Raw genomic sequence first — 22,508 nt, 5'->3', positions numbered from 1 at the left:
CTATGACAAAGAGAGCCTTCTCAGTCATTGAGAAAAGGTGAACTTTTATTTTGTGATGGGTGGGGGGGTCTTGCTTTGTTGCCCAAGCTGGTCTTTAATGCCTGGGCTCAAGTGATCTTGTTACCTCAGCCTTCTGAGTAGCTGGGACATTATTTTGGTTTTGAGAAGCTGAGGATGGAACCTGAGGCCTCTTGCATAATAGGCAAGCACTCATAGAAGAGCTGCCAGCATGAGTGTGCCCTAAAACCTCCAGATGAAGTGTCCCCCAGTCCTTGGGAATGTCTTTGTATGTCACTTCCTCTACTCAGCTAGGGCAGAAATCACCTTGCGTTGTTCTGAGCTGGTTGCCATGGGAATATCTCGACTTAGTTTCAGTTTTCCTACAACTTAAAAATTGTTGGTAGTGGGAAAATATTGTGCTTTTGCTTGTTCTTGCACCAAACTGGGGATTGAATCTAGGGTTGCTCTAATGGGCTACATCCTCAGGCCCCCTCTGTTTTAATCAAACTTTTTTTTTTTTTTTTTTTTTGTACTGGGAATTGAACCTAGAGGGACTTTACCACTGAGCTATAACCCCAGTTCTTTCTATTTTTTAAATTTTGGGACAGGATCTCCCTAAATTGCTCAGGTTGGCCTTGAACTTGCAATCCTTCTGCCTCAGCTTTGGGAGTAGCTGGGATTACAGGCTTGAGTCACCATGCCCAATGGCCATACAGAATATGAATCCCCTGGGTGTAAAGCTATGAATGAACAGGGTGCAGTGGCATACAGTTGTAATCCCAGCCACTTGGGACGCTGAGTTCCAGGCTCAGCCTTGGCAAAGTACTGAGGGCCTGTCTGAAACAAACAAAAAAGAAAGAAAGGTGAATGGGTTGTTTTGAGAATGTTTTAGCAAAACTATTTATGTCTTTTGATAAAACTGAGTATACCACTGGACTTGGTAGTGCATACCTATGTTCCCAGGGGCTTGGGAGGCTGAAATAGGAGTATTGAAAGTTCAAGCTGCCTCAGCAACTATGTGAGGCCCTAAGCAACTTAGTGAGACCATGTCTCAAAATAAAAAAAAATAATAAAAAGGGCTGGAGATGTGCTTCAAAGATTAAGTGCCCCTGGGTCCAACCCCTTACACAAAACAAACAAACAAAACTGAGTATAATAATCCCACTGATATGTGATATCTAGAATAGTCCAACTTAGAATGATAGATGCCTGATGCTGGGTGAGGGGAAAGAGGGAGTTAACATTTAATAGGTATAGGTATAATAGGTTTGAAAAAGTTTCTGGGGGTAATGGTGGTATTGGTAGCACAATAGTATGGATATACTTACCACCACTGCATTGTACACTTAAAAATAGTTAAAATGTGCTAGATGCAGTAACCTGTGCATATAATCCTAGTGACTCAGTTGCCTGAGGCGGAGAATTGCAAGTTTGAGGTCAGCCTCAGCAATTTAGTGAGACACTGTCTCAAAAAATAAAAGAGATAGGGATGTGGCTCAGTGATAAAGCACTTGCCCAGCATGGGCAAGGGCCTGGGTTTCATTACCAGAACCACAAGACCAACCAAACAAATAAAATACGAATACAATCATTTCACATCCTGGATTAAGAAAGAACAGGGATAACAACACAAGCATCTAAACTGGACTAAAGCTCTGGGTGTGGCAAACTGAACTGTCCTTTTCATGTGAGAAGTCTTTTGATTTCCCAAAAGAAGTGGAGAATTTGGATTTTTTTGGTGAAAGCTGTCACATTTTGGATATAGCTAATTAAGTTTAAACATACATGCACATGCGTACACACATAAGGGGCCATAACCAAATGTAGCTTCATGTCACAGGTGTCCCACTTTCTTCCATAGTGTGATCTCTGGCTTCTATGATAACCTAAGACTCCTTAGAATAATATTTACTTTCTTTTGGGATCTGGTCCTTGCTCATTCCCAAAAACTGGCCTCTAATCCCTCTAATTGCTTTCTTCAAGTCCTGTCATTTGCAATTCAGGAAAGCATGCTGTGGAACTCACATCTCAGTTTAAGGCACTTGGTTTTCTCTCTTCATGGATATCCTTTATCCAGAATGGCTATCTTCTTTTTAATTATTATTATTATTTTTTTGGTACCAGGGATTGAACTATGGGAGTACTGGACCACTGAGCCATATCCTTAGCCCTTTTTTGTATTTTATTTAGATACGCTTTTGCTGAGGCTGGCTTTAAATTCCTGATCCTCTTGATAGCCTCCCAAGCCTCTGGTATTACTGGTGAGTGCCACTACAGCTGGCTATTTTTTTAAGACCCAGCCCAAGTGTCTTCTGTTCATTAAAGGTCTGCTCTGATCCACAAATGCAGACTGATTATCTATTTTGTTGCTGCTAAAATGGCACAATTTTATCTTCACTTAAATTGTTTCAATATTATGAACTATACAAAGAGAAAAATAATATACTAAGTAATTATGTGACTACAAACTATTTTATTACTCTTAAACAGGGAACACTTTTATTTTCATTTAAATTGTTTTAATATTATGAAATATGTAAATGTAGAAAAAGAGAATAATGTACTAAGTAACTCTGTATCTAATATCAACCTCCATTAATCGTGACACTTTTCTATTCTCACTTTTTTCTCTGTCTTTGTTACTGGGGGTTGAACACAGGGGGCAGTTTCCACTGAGACACATCCCAGATCTTTTTGCTTTTTGAGACAGGGTCTCACTAAGTTGCTTAGGGCCTGGATAAATTGCTGAGGCTGGTCTTGAACTTGAGATCCTCATGCCTCAGCTTCCTCAGTGGCTGGGATTACAGGCATGGACCACCACACCTGGCTCTTGCTTTCCTTTTTTTTTTTTTTTTTTTTTTTTTTTTTTTTTATGCAGCCACCTGTATAGAGAGGCATTGAGCACAGAGAGTATAGATGCTCTGGACTCACACAGCCTAGATTCATTATCCCTGATCTGTCTAACCAGTTATTTACCTTCAGTCAATTGTTTAACTGGCTCATCTGGAAAAGTGGGTTAAGGGTTATCAGGATTAAAAATATATTCAGACCACTTAGAGCAGACAGTTTCTTGCATAAAGTGAGCATTCAATAGATATTATTAATATTTTATCTACTCTTTATCTGAAGCAGAAATTGACTCTTTGTACCTTTTTAATTTTTTTAGAACATAAAGAGTAAAGTTTATCATTAATCCATACCCATCAGAAAGAAGAAACCAGCAAGTTTCCTAAATAATACTATTTACAAATGTTATCTGTTCTCTTGGTAAAAATATGAGTTAGGGGATCTTGATGTACTTTCCTTAAGGACAGTGGTCATAAACTATTATTGATCTGTTCCTGTGAGAATAAATAATTGTCATACAGAGGTTCTGGTAGTCTCAACCATATCTGAGATGTCCCAGAGATCTTCCATAGTAGTTGGGCTCACATTCTTGGGTCTATAGATTGTGGCAAAGATGGGAAAGCCACTTGACACAAAGCATTGCTACTTAAGAGCATCAGGGAACTCCTGTGGTTGCTCTGCTGGGACAAAGGTGTCCACATGGCAGGGACTTTACGGGCTGTTTGGAAGTGGGCTTGTGTGGAGTGGTGCACAATTGAATGCCTTGTCTTTAGTGTGCTACTTTGCATTCTCCAGATACACTTTAAACTCCTTTAGGAAAGACACCCCTCTTCTGTATTTTTGTCACACTGATTGGAATAGAACTCAATAATTTGTATCCAATGAGGACAGTTCTATGGTCTATGTAGCACAAGTTTACTGTTTAATTTGGGGGTGATGAAATAATTTAGTAGTTGGAATCTGTTAAACAAAAGAGGAGTTTGGTTTGAGTAGAAATGAAATCTATTAAAAAAAAAAAAAAGATTGACTTACAAGATCTTCCAGGGGCCACAGAATTAACTTGGAGGACACTGAGCCAGGAAACAAGAGCCCTACTGCTCCTACAGACCACAGGAATGATTCCACTGCCATCTAGCTTGGCACTGCCAACATAGCTGAGAATGCGATGCCAGAACCTCTGCCCCTGGTGCCTCCACAGCTGCCCTGATCAGGAAGTAGCCTCTGTGCCATCTTGAATCGAGGCCTCTTTAGGCTGTGGCAACTGGTGCAGCCAGGTCAGCTGCTTGCACTGAACTGCAAGGGAGGAGGACAGAGCAAATTCCAGTTCTTGAAAAGAGAAATTCCAGTTCTCTTTAAAGAAAACATCATGGGGTGCTGGGGACATAGCTCAGTTGGTAGAATGCTTGCCTCACATTCACAAGGCCCCAGCACCAAAAAAAAAAAAAAAAAAAGTTGGAAAATCTGCCAAATGATGGTGGGTGCTCAGAGAATGCCACACATCTTTTACAGCAGCATTTGTCAATGCTCAAAGCGCAGTAGTAAAGGTCTCTGTGGGAACCATTTCAGAAACTGTGGGTAGCATTTATATTTTCTTTCAATTAATTAAGAATTTATATAGCTCTATATGTTTATACGTATATAAAAGCTTTATCTATTTTTTTTAAAGACTTGCTGTGTTGCCCATGCTAGTATTTTTTAAAAAAATATTTTTAGTTATAGATGGACACAATAACTTTATTTTATTTTTTATGTGGTACTGAGGATCAAACCCAGTTCCTCACACATGCAAGGCAAGCACTGTACCTTATAGCCACAACCCCAGCCCCCCAGGCTAGTCTTGAACTCATGGGCTCAAGTGATTCTCCTGCCTGAACCTCTTGAGCAGCTGTGACTACAGGGACACACCACTCTGACTGGCTAATATATATATTTGTTTGTTTGTTGGGCTGGGATCCAACAGAGGATCTTTCCCATGCTAGGCTAATGTTCTACTACTGTACTATACTTCACTGTGTATCTTTTTTATTGCTGAGAATGGTGGCGCATACCTATAATCCCAGTGATCTGGGAGGCTATGGCACAAGGATCTCCAACTTTGAGGCCAATCTGGGCAATTTAGCAAGACCCTAACTCAAAATAAAATAAAAAGAGCTGGGGAGCTGGGCTAGTGGAGCATACCTGTAATCCCAGTGACTCAGGAAGCTAAGGCAGGAGGATTGCAAGTTCAAAGCCAGCTTCAGCAATTTAGTAAGGCTCTAAGCAACTTAGCAAGACCCTATCTCAAAATGAAAAAAAGAAGGGGGGGTGCTGGGTGCTGGATATATAACTCTAAGTAAAGCACCCGAACTCAGTGGTAAAGTACCCCTGGGTTCATTCTTCAATGTTGAAAAAATACACACACATACACACATATATATGTATATATGTATAAGTGTATAAAATTGACACATAGTAATTGTACATATTTATGGAGTAGAGTGGGCATGTGAATACATGTATAACAATTAGATCAAGGATATTGGAATATCCATCATTTTTTGTGTGTTTTGGGAATATTCAAAATACTGTTGGCTATTTTGAAATATTATCAATTACTGTTTTCAATAATTGTATTTATACTAGTATTTAACTTATCACAGCCTTGTTGGAAATAGGAGACAGGTGTTCGTATTTCATCATAGAAATATTACGAAAGTATCACAAGAGTATGCAGATAGGCACTATTTCCTGGATTACATTTAGAGTAATTCTACTCCAGTTAAGAGACTGTCAAACTATACCTTAGGCCAAATCTGGGCCAAATCCAGCCTGCCTGTCTTTTTTTTTTCTTTTAACATTTTAGTTAATTAATTTTTTTGCTGTGCTGGTGATGGAACCCAGGATCTCATGCATGCCAGGTAAGTATGCTACCACTGAGCTATATCCCCAAACACTGATAAAGAATTGTTAAAGGTGGGCATGGTGGTGCATGCCTGTAATCCCAGCAACTCTGGAGGCTGAGGCAGGAGGATCTTATGGTCTCAGCAACTTAAAGAGACACTTAGCAACTTAGTAAGACCCTGTTTCAAAATAAAAAGTAAAAAGGATCAGGGATGTAGTTCTGTGGTAAAGTGTCCCTGTGTTCAATCTCTATTATTGAAAGAAAAAAAAAAAGGAAAAAGAAATAAAAGGCATGTTTTCTACTTATGTCACATTGCAATGTAGGGAGGTTAAGAAGGATCCACCCTCCTTACTTACTTTGAGACCAAGGCCCTTAGATCTAGTCCTGCAGGGGTTTTGGCAGCAGGAAGAACAGAGAACATGGAGGATTGCTTGGAGAGTTCTAGGAACCAGACCTGAAGGGTGGTGTACTTCGTGTTCACACATACTCTGTCAGTCAGAACTCATTGCTAATCTAACTGCAGAGGAGGGCTGGAAACTGTACCACAGGATGCTCAGAAGAACTCATTCTGAAGAGTAAACAGGTTTGGAGAGCTTGTCCCCGCCTGTCCTCTCTCTATTCTTCTAGATATCTTACAATTTATGATTTTATTTTTATATATTTATTTATTCATTTTCTTGCTCTATTTGTGGTCTGGGGATGTAACCAAGGGCCTTGTGCTTGCTAGGCAAGTGCTCTACCATTGAGCTACACCTCCAGCCCCCAAACCACTTTAAATAGAGCAAAGATACATAGTAGTGCTCTATTACTTAGGATACAAATTTAGTTGTGTAACAAAGGCAAAACAAAACATAGTAAGGAGACACTGTTTTTCTGTTTTGCAGAAAAATCTGAGTCATATGTTCCTGGTGAGTTGATGGACAGCTCCATTATGCCAGGGACTTAAAGGCTTCTTGCATATTGTTTTGCCTTTCTCAACACCTGTCTGACTGCCCTAGCATCTGGGGTGACAACTTTGCCCCCACCATCCACATTCTGGCAAGGTAGAAGGCAGAGCAGGGAAAATAGAAGGCATGTCCCTTCCCTTCAAGGACATAACCCCAAAGTTGCCATGTTGCTTCTGTTTACATCCCATTGACTGAAACTTAGTAATCTGGCTGCAGAGGAATGTGGGACATGTAGTTCTCACCTGTGGGCTATGTTCCCAGCAGAAGTGTGAAAGTTCCTTTAGGAAGGAGTGAGAATCTGGGCTGTAATCCCCATGACTCAGGAGCCTGAGGCAAGAGAAGTGCAAATTCAAGGTCAGCCCTACCTCAAACAATTGGAGGCTGCTAAGATGGCTTCCTGGTGTTAGGAGCCTGGGCTCTACATATTGCTCCATCTTCATAGTGGGGGTTGCACCTCCCCTCTCCTCCCCTCCCCCCTTTCCTTTTTTTTTTTTTTTTGCAGTGGTGGGGATTACACTGAGGGCCCCATGACTCAAGCTCTACCACTAAGCTACACCCCCAAGGGCCCCTTTCTTGTAGGTTAAGATGGCTGGTCCACTACCCTCCAACATGTTTTCATTTAGGAAGAAAAAAAGGGGATGTGGAAGACACACACACACACACACACACACACCTCTCTCTCTCTCTCTCTCTCTCTGTATATATATATATACACACACACACACACACGATGGACTTTTATTTATTTATATGTGGTGCTGAGAATTGAACCCAGTGCCTCAAACATGCTAGACAAGTGTGTGCTCTACCACTAAGCCACAATCCCAACCCCTCACCCCTCATTTTTCATTGCACAGACTGCTGCAGTCTGGCTGGGCACAAAATCATGAGCCACTCACAGCTTTGTAGATTCAAACAGCAATTCTTTATTCCCCAACTCACACCGGCCCTCTACAATCACGTTCTGGGGAAAATTCACGTTCTGGGCAAAGCCACGTTCTGAATCCCAAACACTCTGGGAGCCCCAAACACTCTGGGAGTGGGCATGCCTGAGGCAGCAGGATATTCCCTATTCCCAGCAGGATACACCCTAAACCTGGATCCGCCCTAATCCAGTAGGATCCTCCTTAAACCCGGATCCACCCTGGTCCTTGAGCAGGGTCACCTTACTCAAGCATACATGCAATGTCACTGCAAATGACCTGAGTCTAAGACAAGCCCATTTCCACAATGGAGAGTCTTTCCTCTAAGCAACATGGGGTAGGCTGACAAGAAAATTTCGATGCGTCATTCCTACTTGGCAATGGCTCTCAGCACCTGACAGGCCTTACATGCCACGGGCCAACCCTAAGTGATATGATTACATATTCTTGTAAAGAAGCCTGGATTTTGTAGGTTCTAGCTGCATGGTTATGGGCCCAGCTAAAACTCAGTAGTTCTCTTATCAGAATTGAGATAGTTTTTTTTAACAATTGACATTCATGGAAAGAACTTCTATAAGTAAAACAGAACCTAAAGTGAACTAACCCAAAGAATAAAAAATGGAGGAGTGGAGACAGAGGAAAAGAAAAGCAGATTTTCTGGACAGGAAATTAGTTCAGTCTTAGGTACCTCAGGTACATAAATGAGAAATCCTGTAAAGATGTTATTTGTTTTCATTTTGTCATGAAAATTCCTATTTACATTTAAAAATTGCACTCAATATTACCTTTCTTATATCTCCAAACATCTTGTTTATTGCTTTTGGCATTAACATGCTGTGATGTGTTCTAAGTCATTCCTAGTTTTGTAACTCTCTCAAGGTGATTTTGTAAGAGAGTCAAAATAGTTAAGAGAAGAAATCAGGGTACTGAGGTATTTATAGGTGAGATTATTTGCTGATATTTGCTTTAAAATACCCCAGTAAACCGGGCCCTGTGGCACACGCCTGTGATCCCAGGGCTGGGGAGGCTGAGGCAGGAGGATCGCTAGTTCAAAGCCAGCCTCAGCAATTTAGCAAGGCACTTAGCAACTCAAGGGCTGACTTTGAACTTGTGACCTGCCTGCCTTAACCTGCCAAACCACTGCATTACAGGTGCGCACCATTACACAGGCCCGTTTGTTCTTGAATCCTTACCTTTCTGTAATCTTTTAATCTTCACTGGCCACATCAGTTCAGTTGCAATTGTAAGACGTGTACATTTATGAAGGAGGCAGTTTGGGAAAGGTGTGTGCATGAGGTTCAGTGTGTTGCTCAGGTCACTTCATTGGGCCTTAGCTTCTTTTCAGGTCTTGTTTCTAAACATCTCTAAATAAAATATAAAAAAGCTTGGAGATGGGGCTGGGATTGTGGCTCAGTGGCAGAACGCTTGCCTCACATGTGTGAGGCACTGGGTTCGATCCTCAGCACCACATAAAAATAAATAAATAAATAATAAAGGTATTGTGTCCATCTACAACTAAAAAAAATATTAAAAAAAAAAAAAAGCTTGGAGATGTGGCTCAGTGATTGAGCACGCCTGGCCCAAACAAACAACAACAACAACAACAACAACAAAAACCCTAGCAAAAATGAAAAAGGGGAATAGATGAAACAAGACTGGTAAAATGTTGATTTGTTGAAGTTGTGTTATGGGAAACTGGATGATTATTAATACAATTTAATATTTTTTTTGAGTTCGTTAAAACATTCCTATAACATTCTCTATTCTTTGTTTCTTAAGATTGGTTCAATGTATAAGATTCTTGAATAGTTTATAAGAGAGAATCTGAGGCATCTGGCAGCAGCTTTCCAGCTCCTGCTGGAAAGTGACAGAAACCCATTCGGGTTAGGGCTCAATTCCCCTGACACGCTGATGTGAAGTGGCAGAAGTGGGAGCTGAGTTCGGGCTTGTGATTTCTAGGCCTGGAGCTTTTCCTGTTACCACAAGCCTGGAGTTTAGGACCCTGGGATTCCAGGGTGACTCAAAGACCTAACCGGCACGACCGAGCGCCGCCAGCGAAGCTGAGCCGGCAGAGTTCACGGTCGCTGCAGGCGAGCCGCAGCTACCCGCGCGCGTCCGGGGTCTCTCTCCCGGGGGTCGGCTCGGGCGCGTGGCCTCCCGCTAGGCTCGCGGCGGGACGCGCCGGCAGCCGGCTCCCGGAGGGTCCTAGAAAGCTCCCCTCGCGGCGCGGCTCCCGGCCCGGGCGGTTAGAGCAGACCCCCTCCCACCCCTCCCCGGGCGACTGGGGTGGGGCTTCGGACTTCTGGCTCGTGATTGGCCGGGGCTCGGACGCTCCCCTTCCGCCCCCTTCCGCGGGGTGAGAGGTCAGCTGAGCTCTGATCGCCGGGGGCGACAATGGCGGGGCTCTTGGTGGGGACAGTCGCGCTGGTCGCAGCCGGACGGCGGGGGCGGTGGCCCCCTCATCAGCTGATGTGGAACGCGGCGCTGTGGACCCTGAAGGTGAGACTCAGTGGGGCTTCTGGGCCTGGGCTCCCAGCCGGCCTCTCTCCTGGGGGCCGGTGCCCCGGGCCAGACGTGTCCTCTCCGGACCTGGGTTCCCGGCTTCTGCGCCCCTCGCTCCTCCTCCTCCATCCCCGAGTTCGCCGTGGAGCCGGATCGGGAGGGATTCCTCGTAGCAGGGATCTCCCCAGGGTCCCGAGGACAGAGGCCTACGGAGGCAGGCGGCTGGGCATTTTCTGCTCTCCCAGGCGGTTGCTGGCCCTAGGGCAGTGAAGTACCTGCACAGTCTGAGGACAGGTTCCAGTGCCTCTAGGGTACTGGCTTCGTGTTATGCTTTCCAGTATGTGTTTTTAAGAGTCCCTGCCCCTTTTGAGAGTTCTTACGAATGGCTGCTCAAGTTAGGGTTGTGAGTTTATCCTAACTTTTAGAGTAATATATGATAGGATTGCTAAATAGATTTCAGGTTTGAGTTGACAGCCTGCCCAAATTGTAGGGCATCACACTGGTACCGTATGTGAAAAAGTCTGTGCATTTCTTTCTTTCTTTCTTTTTTTTTTTTTTGCTGTGTAGTAGATTGGTTTGAAACATTTCAGCATTGTTCACCCTATGGTGTTACCGCGGCAATTTCATCTACAGGTTGGCGTGTTGATTCTTTTCCCCTTTCACTTGGAGTCTTTCACTTGGAGTCTGGGCTTAGTGTATGTAATAAAACCCTATTAAGTCATTTGAACCAATTCTTTAAGATGAAGGCCGCTGAAAACCATTTGTCCGCAGGTTTAGTGTGCTTGTTAAACGTTTTTTTTTTTTTTTTTTTCCTCCACCGGGGGTTGAACTCAGGAGCTCTTAGCCACTGAGCCGCATCCCCAGCCCTATTCAGTATTTTATTTACAGACGTGGTCTGAGTTGCTTAGTTCCTCCCTACTGCGAGGCTGGCTTTGAACTCTTCCTCCTGTCTCAGCCTCAGGAGCCGCTGGGATTACAGGTGTGCGTCAACGTGCCTGGCCCCCCCTTTTTTTTTCCAATGAAAAATCTTTAAAAAGTTTCTACATAATTTGATTTATAGTTATTGAAATTTAGATTTGGAAGACACTTCAGAGATGATCTGCCCTCTCTTACTCTTTTTGAAGGTGAGCGAATTGAGGTCCAGTTGGGCAGTGTGAGAGAGCTGGAAGTAACCTTGGCACCTATATTTGCCTAGTGTCAGTTGCAGAATGTCCACTCTGGCTGTTCTTTGTGTTGCTATATGCTGGCTGTTATTTATTTTTTTGGTGTCTGGGATTGAACGCAGGGGTGCTTAACCACTGAGCCGTATCCCCAGTCTCTTTAAAAAAGTATTTAGAAACAGGGTCTCACTAAGTTATTTAGTGCCTTCCTGGGGCTGACTTTGAACTTGTGATCTGCCTGCCTTAACCTGCCAAACCACTGCATTACAGGTGCGCACCATTACACAGGCCCGTTTGTTCTTGAATCCTTACCTTTCTGTAATCTTTTAATCTTCACTGGTTACATCAATTCAATTGCAGTTGTAAGACTTGTGTACATTTATGAAGGAGGCAGTTTGGGAAAGGTGTGTGCATGAGGTTCAGTGTGTTGCTCAGGTCACTTCATTGGGCCTTAGCTTCTTTTCAGGTCTTGTTTCTAAACATCTCTATTGAATAACTCCTGTGTTCCAATTCTAGGGCATGAATATGATTTGTTTTCTTAGAAAATTTGGTCTATTAGTAAGAGAGAAAATGCTATTGGGAAGGGGGTTTGATGTTGTAATAAAATATAGGGATTTGACCAAGTCAATACTTTCAAGTTCTCTGTCCCAAGGTACTATTCTGGTGCTTTACTTGAGTTAATGTATGTAATCTTCACAACAGCCATGTAATTCCCACTTTTAGAAGAGGAAATCAGGGCACAAAGTGTTATGTGACTCGCTCAAAGTCAGAACTAGTAAGCGGCAGACCTAGTTCTGGATTTAGAACTCCAGAGGCAGTGCTCTTTTAGAAAATTATTTATTATTATTACTATTATTATTATTTTGTGGTGCTGGGGATGGAACCCAGAGCCTTGCATGTGCTAGGCAAATACTTTTACCATGTGTCACACCCATATCCCTCAGAGCCAGTGCTCTTAATCATATTGTAAGGGAGTACTTACTTACTTATAAATATTGAAGGGTGAAGTGAACTTGTAAAAAATTAATTAATTAAAAATTTGTTTTTTGTGGTGGTGGGGATTGAACCTAAGGCCTTGTCCATGTGAGGCAAGCCCTGTACCAACTGAGCTATCTCCCCAGCCTGACTTTTTCCCCCTAGGTTAAAGAGAAGTGGTAGTGTTATACATGGGAGAACAGCAAATGGAAGGGTCCAGTGGCCAGAGATATACAGATCTTAGAAAAGCCTATTGGGGGTGTGGTGCAGGGACGTCCTGGTGCTAGAGAAGTAGGCAGGCATCAGACTGTGGTGGGCCTTGTTGATGCTGTTACAGAAAATTAGTGTTTATCTTAGAGCAGTGGGAAGCCATTGGTGCTGAAGGTGGGAGGGATGACATTGACATTTTAGATTGAAGATGCTTAGAGGAGAAAGTTGTTACTGTATAGTTACTGTTAGACACTGTATAATATGTAAGCTTTGATTTTTCTTACCTGGTTTCTTCCTTTTAATGTGTCAGCAGAGTCTGCATCTTGTCTATTTTTATGGTCTTAACACAAAATTTGACACAATAGGTGCTGCATGTCTGACAGTGGAGTAGCATTATGTTTGTGCCAGCAGAGAATTCCTTGTTGAAATAAGAAGCATCTCTGAAGTTCACTATCAGTTTAGGGAACTTGAGCTGCTGCTTAGTTCCTCTCCATGATTCTTTTCTATGAACCTGAAATATGCTCCACTGAGTCTGTTTGAAGCCGAATCTTTTGAAGATTTTAATCCTTCCCACCACTTCTGCAAACCTTTGGGTTGGATGAAAAGCAGGCAGCTAACTTTAGACTAGTCTAGAGAATTCAGACCATTCTTTTAATCAGCTAACAGGATTTGTTTATTTTTAGGTATATGTAGAGTTAACCTTTTAAATTTTATTTGTTATAGATATCAACTTTTAAAACATATTCTGTTAAATACCTAATTGTTGCCACTGCCTAAATTCAGTGGCTGGAAAATATTGGTTTTATAGGAATTCCTACAGTTTATTGAACTTTTATATGCCTTAAGTGTTTTTCATATATTATCTATGTAGCAACTACATAAAAAAATCCCAATTTCATAGAAAAGAAAACAAAGCTCAGAGCAGTTAAATAATTTAAGGACACTATTGGTTGAAGTAGAATTTGAACCTTGGACAGTATGATTCCAAGGCCTGGCTTTTCTGATTACAAATTGTCTCTCATTTGAATGATAGTCTCACTGTATGGTACATTTACAAAGTTTGAATGCTTAGGTTCTCTATGTTCCTCAAAACCTATGATTCATTTCTAATCCATAAACATGGGAAAAAATGTTTTAGGCTTTAGAATAGCCTCAGGAAAATCTTTGTAACATGTTGATACATTTCTGACAGATCATTTGAGAAAATTTTTTTCCATGACTATTACAGAAACCGGTGTAATCAGATGTTTATAGACATTTGTGTATCTACATATCTACTATTTGGATTTCTTCCTGGTCTTAAGAGGTTTAGAACAGAGGTAAAAGCTGTGATAGCCTCTTTCTAAATAAGGTGGAAAATTGGTGACATTTTTGATAAACAGTGAAGGAAAAGGAGTTATTCCAAAACTTTTTGTTGTTTTTGTTTGTTTTTAAATGTGGGTAAGTCAGGAAATAGAAATGAAAGGGGGATTTGGGAAGAAAAAACTTTTTTTTTTAAATACAGAAACATGGTGTTTCATCTTCAGTATTTGGTGTTACAAGCCTGTAAGAATTATGTTGAGGTGCTGGGAAGACAGGAGAATCAGTGGCTCGTTTTTGGGTCAATGATTGGAGGCAAAAGTTACAGTTGGAACATGAGCTCTGAGGCATACAGTGGGTAAATAATATTTAATTGAGTAAACACTCCATCTTACAACACTAAATTAGGATTTGGAAGAAGGAGGAAGAGGTAATAGGATTTTGAGGAATGGGTTGAGAGGAGGTAGAGCTATTAAATGAGGGAAGAACTTTTTTTTTTTTTAATATTTTTTGGTTGTAGTTGGATGCAATATCTTTATTTTATTTTTATGTGGGTCTGGCGCGTGCTACGGGAGCCACAATTCCAGCCCCCGAGGGAAGAACTTTTTTAAGAAATTGGAATTATTTATTTTAATTAGGTATATATGACAGCAGAATGCAGTTTGATTCATTGTACAGAATTATAGCACGACTTTTCATTTCTCTGGTTGTACATGATGTAGCATCACACCATATATGCAGTCATACATGTACTTAGAGTAACGATGTCCATGTCATTCCACCGTCTTTCCTGCCCCTATGCCCCCTTCCCACCCCACCCTTCCTTTGCCCTACAAGTTCCTCCATTCTCCCATGGCCTTCCTTCTCAACCCCCATTATGGATCAGCATCAACTTATTAGAGAAAACATTTGGCCTTTGATTTTTTGGGATTGGCTTATTTTGCTTAGCATGATATTCTCCAACTCCATCCATTTACCTACAAATGCCATAATTTTATCTCTCTTAATGCTATTATTCTGTTGTGTATATATACCACAGTTTCTTTATCTATTCATCAATTGAAGGGCATCTCGGTTGCTTTCACAGTTTAGCTATTGTGAATTGAGCTGCTATAAACATTGATGTGGTAGATTTACATTTTGAAAATGTAAAATGGCTTAATGTGAGTATGTGGGGTGGGGAAGATGGATGCAGGGAGACAAGTCATGAGGCTGTTGGAGAAGTTCAAGTTAGAGATCATGGTAACCTGTGCTAGTGTATAGCACTGGAGGTGGTGAGAACTTTGGTAAGAACTTTGGTAAGAACTGGTCAGATGTGGGATGTATTTTGAAGCTACAGTAGTAAATGAGATAGCACTACACATTGCTTTGAACTCCTCCTGCATAGGAGTGGGGGCAGACCTGAATGGACTAATCAATAGCACTGGCACTGGTACTTTTCCAAGTCCTTTTTAGCATAAAGTTTGACCAATAGCATTAGTACTTTTCCAAGACCAGATTTATATAATTTTTAACCAATAGCTATATAAACCTCTAGACTAATGCACTTAAAGCAAGCCCTACTTGGTCCCTTCTTGCCCTGCAGAAAGCTCTGTTTCTTTTTTTCTCACTTGAATAAATCCTACTCCTTTCACTCTTGCCTTCTGTTTATTGTCCATGGATTTCATTCCGCAAATTTCCAAGACAAGAACCTGGAAAGAAATTGGCAGTGAGCTGCTGGGGTCTTCTGCAAATTTGAAGGGCATAGCCTGCAATTCAGAGCCTCAACTCCCCAATTGATAGTAGTGGAGAAGAATCTGGGTTTGCAGGCTGCCACCCCAGAGCTTATGCCAGCAGTCATCCCCTGCTGTGAATAGCTGGTAAAATTGAAATGGGCTTTCTTGGCTGCACAGGCCTGCAACTTACCAAACCCACCTGCTAGCAGAAGTGGAGAATCTAGTTTCATCTCAAACTTCAGTTTCAGTAGCACTTGCTTTGGGTTAGGAGGGAGATATTTGGGAAGAGAAAAACCAAGAATGACTCTTCAAAGACACAAAGGGCACATGTTATATAATTTCACTAGGTGTCAAGACCTAGGAAGAGAGAGGATAGGAATGAGTGTTAAGTTAAGGTTTTCTTTCTGGGGTGATGAAGAATGTTGTGGAATGGATAGAGATGATGGTTTCACACCTTGTGAATATATTAAAAAGCACTGAATTGTATACTTTAAAAGGGTAATTTCTATGGTATGTAAATTACATCACACTAAATAAGAATGACTCAAGTCAATTTCCTGAGATCCTGGGTTTGATAATGTCTTAGAGATAGGAAGGCTGATGCTTGGGAAAGAGGGAAGATCAAAATAATAGTTATGGCTGGCCATTGGGGCACACCTATAATCCCAGCTACTTGGGAGGCTGAGGTAGGAGGATCCCAAGTTCTAGGCCAGCTGGGCATTTTAGCTAGACTTTGTCCCAAAGTTAAAAATAAAAAGGGATGGGTATGTAGCTTGGTGATAGAGTACTCCTGGTTTCAATTTCCAGTACTGTACACACATACACAAAGACTATAGTTTATATTAAAATAATTGTTTTGAAGCACTGTACAGATTTAATGCAATTCCAATCAAAATCCCAATGACATTCCTCATAGAAATGGAAAAAGCAGTCATGAAATTCATCTGGGAAAATAAGAGATCCAGAATTGCTAAAGCAATCCTTAGCAAGAAGAGTGAAGCAGGTGGCATCATTATACCAGACCTTAACTATACTACAGAGCAATAGTAACAAAAATAGCATAGTATTGGCACCAAAACAGACTGGTTGACCAATGGTACAGAATAGAGGACACAGAGACAAACCCACACAAATACAGTTATCTCGTATTAGACAAAGGAGCCAAAAAAACATACATTGGAGAAAGAATAGCCTCTTCAACAAATGGTGCTGGGAAAACTGGAAATCCATATGCAACAAAATGAAATTAAGCCCCATTCTCTCACCATGCACAAAACTTAACTCAAAATGGATCAAGGACCTAGGAATTAAACCAGAAACCCTGCCCCAATGGAAGAAAAAGTAGGCCCAAATCTTCATCATGTTCAATTAGGTCCAATTTCCCTTAATAAGACTCTTATAGCACAAGAAATAAAATCAAGAATCAATAAATGGGATGGACTCAAACTAAAAAGCTTCTTTTCAGCAAAAGAAACAATCAGTGAGATGAAGAGAGAGCCTATAGAATGGGAGCAAATTTTTATCAAACACATAGAGCACTAGTCTCTAAGATGTATAAAGAACTCAAAACTCTAACACCAAAAAAATAAATAACCCAATCAATAAATGGGCCAAGGAACTGAACAGATACTTCTCAGAAGATGATGTACAATCAATCAACAAATATATGAAAAAATGTTCAACATCTCTAGCAATTAGAGAAATGCAAATCAGTGAGAATGGCAGCTATTAAGAAAACAAAAAACAATAAGTGTTGGTGAGAATGTGGGGAGAAAGGCACACTCATACATTGCTGATGGGACTGCAAATTGGTGCAACCACTATGGAAAGCAGAATGGAGATTCCTTGGAAAACTTGGAATGGAAACCCCATTTAACCCAGCTGCCCCACTTCTCAGTTTATACCCAAAGCACTTAAAAACAGCATACTATAGAAATGCAGCCACATCAGTGTTTATAGCAGCACAATTCACAATAACTAAATTGTGGAACCAACCTGGATGCTCTTCAGTAGATGAATGGATAATGAAACTGTGATATATATATATATAAAATGGAATATTACTCAACATTAAAATAGAATAAAAATCATGGCATTGCATGTCAATACATGGAGTTGGATAATATTATGCTAAGTTAGGTAAGCCAATCCCCAAAAACCAAATGCTGAATGTTTTCTCTGATATGAGGATGCTGATCCATAATGGGGGTTGGTGGGGAGCATGGGAGGAATGGAGGAACTTTAGATAGGGCAAAGGGAAGGGAGAGGAAGGGAGCGGGCAGGTGGTAGGAAAGATGGCGGAATGAGATGGACATTATTACCCCAAGTACATATATGAAGAAGTGAATGGTGTGACTCTACTTTGTGTATAACCAGAGATATGAAAAATTGTGCTCTATATGTGTACTATGAATTGAAATGTATTCTGCTATTATATATAACAAATTAGAATAAATAAATAAATTTAAAATAATAATTGGATTGCATTTATGAAACACAGAAAGTTGTATTTTTCTTATTTGTTGTATGTCTGATCACATAATTGGTGCAGAACAGGGCAAATGGTGAGAACTCAACATTCTCAGGTTGATGGAGGATTTTGGGTTGTTGAAAATGAAAACTGTTCTGGGGAGGTGGGGTGGTCAGGTACCTGGCTTTTGTGAAGGTGGCCTCAAGAGGAGTGAAGGGGGTGGGAAGCTAAGCCAGGAGGGCTTCCCAGCTGGAGATCACTGTTCTGTTGCAGGGGTGCTCTAGGGTCGAGGTTCTCAAAGCATGGTATCCCAGCCAGCAGCACCAGCACCAGAACTTCTTAGAAATGCCCCTTCTTTAGCCCCATTGGAAGACCCACAGAATCAGAAGATCTAGGGTGGAACCCAGCAATCTGTTTCCCAAGCCCTCCAGGTGATTCTAGTTTAAAAAAATACTGTATAAGGTGAGCTGCACATGTAATTAGATTTCTTCTAGCATTCATATTGAAAAGTCAAAAGAGATAAAATTAACAGTATATTTAACTTAACATATTCAGATTTTTATTTCAACATGTAAAAATTTACATATGAGGTCTTTTACATTTTTTTTTTTTTAGTGTCAAAGGAAAAGAAATACAGAACTTTAAAGATATGAATTGGTAGCTGGTTGCAGTGGCACACGCCTATAATCCCAGCAGCTTGCGAGGCTGAGGCAGGAGCATCTTGAGCTCAAATCCAGCATCAGCATCTTAGGGCAGCCCTATGCAACTTAGTGAGAACCTGTCTCAAAATAAAACATAAGGATTGGGGTTGTGGCTCACTGGTAAAGCACTTGCCTAGCACGTGTGAGGCACTGGGTTTGATTCTCAGCACCGCATATAAATAAATGAAGAAAATACAGGTCCATCAACATTAAAAATATATATATAAAACATAAAAAGGGTTGGGATGTGGGTTACTGGTAAAGTGCCCCTGGGTTAAATCCCCAGCACCCCACCCCAAATAAATGAAAATAATAAATAAATACATAAATAAATAAAATAAAAAATAAAGATTTTAATTGGTTTTATTTTCCATTCTAGAACTGGGCAACACTTCATGCCATAAAATAAAAAAAAGTGTTTGAAGGAACTGAGGAGAGGAAGTTGGTTTTAGAGAAAGAAAAGGGGTGGAGAAAGAACAAGCAGGAATGAAAAAGAAATTGGTCATTTCAAAGTTGTAAGGCATAAACTGCCCGGCCCCGGGCCGGCTGAGTCCCGCTCCTGCTGCCGAGCACTGCCTGCGGCACCCCTGCTGAGCGATCCCCTGCTGAGCTGTCAGTGCACGCGGGCTTGCAATCTTGCAACCCGGTTGGGCACAAAAACACAAGCCAGTCAAACTGAGACAAAGTTTTATTTAGAGAGAGGCCGTGTGCGTCCCCTAACAGGTGGGTCTGCCACGTGTGTGTTCTACCTGAGCCGGGGGATTTCCCCTTCCCCCGGAACACCCTCCTACCATCCTTTCCCAACCAATGGGAACTCTCCCATTACAAGAGTGACATGAGTAACCTGAGTCCTGAAAATGGGCCCAGCTAGACAGCATGAGTCCAATTACCATATGAATGTGAATTGCTGGCTGGCAGTCATAAAATCCAAAGGTGCCTGTATCAATATTTTTGCTGTGGCTCCTAACATCTGCCCCCTTCTGTTTAAATAAACAATAGGCAAATGTGGCTAGGGACCGTGCCTGTTAGGTATGTCCAATTCACATATGGTTCTTACCCGTCATGGGAAAACTGACTTTATTGCGTCAGTCTCCTGGCTTAGGTTGATACCACTGTAACCGAATCATACCCGTCACTGACTACCGGTCCAGTATATAGCCATACCTGTGTAATAGGCCTATGCACCAGTGGGGGGGTGAGGTTCTTGCCTCACCTCTGTTGGCCCCCAAATTTAACCTTGGTGCCAGTGGGGGGGTGAGGTTCTTGCCTCACCTCTGTTGGCCCCCAAAATCAGACCATCACTAGCAGAAGGGAGAAAGACGCAGAATTGCCACGACACCAAGCCAATTGACGGCTCCTTTGGAAACACTGGTGACACATCGGCTAAGATATAGCACTACCAGTTCGCTGTATCAACAAATAGAGCACAATGCATACAGGTGATACATAGTCCAGGCAAGTTGTGTAAGCAGTTCAAAGTGGAGGAGTCTATCAATATGTCCATTTCCTCCCAAGGTAAATTAAGTCCTTGATTGAGCAGTTCAAATTGGAGGAGTCTATCAATATGTCCATTTCCTCCCAAAGTAAATTAAGTCCTTGATTGAGCAGTCTTATTGAGTTATTTTGATTGATGTATCAATTTATACAGTTTATAGTGATAGCTATCATAAAAGTTGTAGTTTGGTCTTAGTCTTCACCGGCACTGGGATGGAGATGGGAATTATGGCCATGTTGCTAAAGAGACATTATCCTGAACAGAATTATGAAATATAATGAAAAGGAAAGGTGAAAGTAAACAAACATATCTGTTAACCACCTTTAAAAACAAAATTTAATAACAGCTGTTTACCTAAAGTAAATTAAACCATATAAGTCACGTGACTAAATTTTTTTTTTTGAATACTTGTATCTATATATACATGAGCGCTCCTTATAAATGAAATATGGACATACACACATACAGACATACAACACAAAACAGCATACATAACATAGAACATATAAGACAATAGTAAATAAAGGCCTTGTAGCTATAGCTAGGTGAAATCTCCATTGCAATGTTTAAAAACTTTACAGTTAAAAAAAAATAAATAAATAAAACACAGTCAAAAAAATAAAACTGATCAGAAAAACATTAACCTAGGTTTGTATGAGCTTAAAAAATAAGGTAAAATAAAATAAAATAAAATAGAACTTTATGATATGGGAAAAATGCAAATAATAAAATAGATTTGAAAAAGGCACCGTGGTAAATCACTGTCGCAGATGCAAGAATAGCCAGGCTGGAACTCTGGATATCAGCTGTTATGGATTTGAGTCAAATCATCTTCTTTTTCTGTAGAAATTGTTTTAGTTAATCTCTCTGGAATCCAAATTGGTTGCTGTTCCTCCTGTGGAAAAACACAGACGGAGCCCCGACTCCAGACTATTACTGGGTCTGGACCTTTCCATTGTCCTGTTAGAATATCTTTCCAAAGTACCTTAGGCTTATGTACATTTTTCGGATACATATGTCTTTCCGCAGCACTAAGTCCTGATGAATCCAAATTTAGAAAGTTTAGAGTAAAAAGGGTTATTTTAAGTTTATCTTTGGGGGATATATACCCCTTACTAATTCCCTCCCTTTGCTTTAATAAGTACATTTTTATAGTTTGATGAGCTCTTTCAACTATGCCTTGTCCCTGTGGGTTGTATGGGATTCCTGTTATATGAGTAATGCCAAATGATGAGCAAAATTGTTTAAAAGACTTGGAGATGTAACCAGGACCGTTATCGGTTTTTAACTGTTTAGGAACACCCACAGTGGCAAAATTTTGTAAGCAATGAGCTATAACATCTTTAGTTTTTTCTCCGGGATGAAGGGAGCCCATCAAAAATCCAGAAGAAGTATCAACTGTAACATGTAAATATTTTAATTTTCCAAATTCTGGCAAGTGTGTGACGTCCATCTGCCAAATATGGTTAGGTATCAGTCCTCTAGGATTGACTCCAAGATTAACTTGTGGCAAAAATGTCACACAATTTTGACATTGTTTTATTATATGTCTGGCTTGTTCTTTAGTTATTTTAAAACGTTTTTGTAAAGTATTAGCATTGACATGGAACCTTTTATGAAAATTTATAGCTTCTTCTATTGTGGAGAAAATATGTATGTCATGTGTAGATTTATCTGCTAGTTCATTACCCAAACTAAGGGCTCCAGGCAATCCTGTATGTGCTCTGATATGTCCTATAAAGAATGGATCCTTTCTATCCCAGATTAGACTTTGTATAGCAGAAAACAAAGAGAAAACAGTAGAGGAAGGAGAAATCCTACCAGCATCTTCAAGAGACACGATAGCATTAACTACATACTGACTATCAGAAAATAAATTAAATGTAGAATCTTTGAACATCATAAAAGCTTGCAATACTGCATTGAGCTCTACCTTTTGAGCTGATTGTTTGGGTACTAAAAATGTAAAAGTTTGATCAGGAGTAACTACTGCTGCTGTACCATTATTTGACCCATCAGTGAATATATTTGGAGCATTTATGATAGGGGTTTTTCTTGTCATTTTTGGAAAAACTACAGGATGCTTAGACCAAAAGGACAACAAAGGATTAGATGGCAAGTGATTATCAAATGCAACACTAGATTTACACATGATTATTGCCCAAGTATTTAACTCATTAGCTAACTCATCAATTTGATCCATAGTATATGGAGTAATAATTTTATTGGGAGAAATCCCAAACACTCCTTTTGCTGCTTTTATTCCTTTGAGTATTAATTGCCCTACAGCCTCAGGATATCTAGTAAGAATAGTATTAGGAGAATAAGATAAATGTATCCATAATAATGGACCTTCTTGCCAAAATACCCCTGTAGGAATATT

At 40.7% G+C, this 22,508-nt stretch overlaps 1 protein-coding gene across 2 annotated transcripts in view; it reads left to right on the top strand.

Moving 5' to 3' along the window:
• Positions 1-9,946: 9,946 nt before the first annotated feature.
• Positions 9,947-22,508, top strand: part of Pcca (propionyl-CoA carboxylase subunit alpha) — a 356,906-nt gene continuing 344,344 nt past the window's right edge. For both annotated transcript variants that reach the window (XM_026399302.2, XM_026399298.2), the window contains exon 1: positions 9,947-10,097. In XM_026399302.2, the coding sequence (XP_026255087.1) occupies positions 9,993-10,097 (105 nt within the window). In that variant the 5' untranslated portion in view covers positions 9,947-9,992. The remainder of the gene's footprint in view (positions 10,098-22,508) is intronic.

The sequence above is a fragment of the Urocitellus parryii genome, chromosome 2, assembly GCF_045843805.1.
Source record: "Urocitellus parryii isolate mUroPar1 chromosome 2, mUroPar1.hap1, whole genome shotgun sequence".
NCBI lineage: Eukaryota > Metazoa > Chordata > Mammalia > Rodentia > Sciuridae > Urocitellus > Urocitellus parryii.
This window is presented reverse-complemented; position numbering and strand designations above follow the sequence as displayed.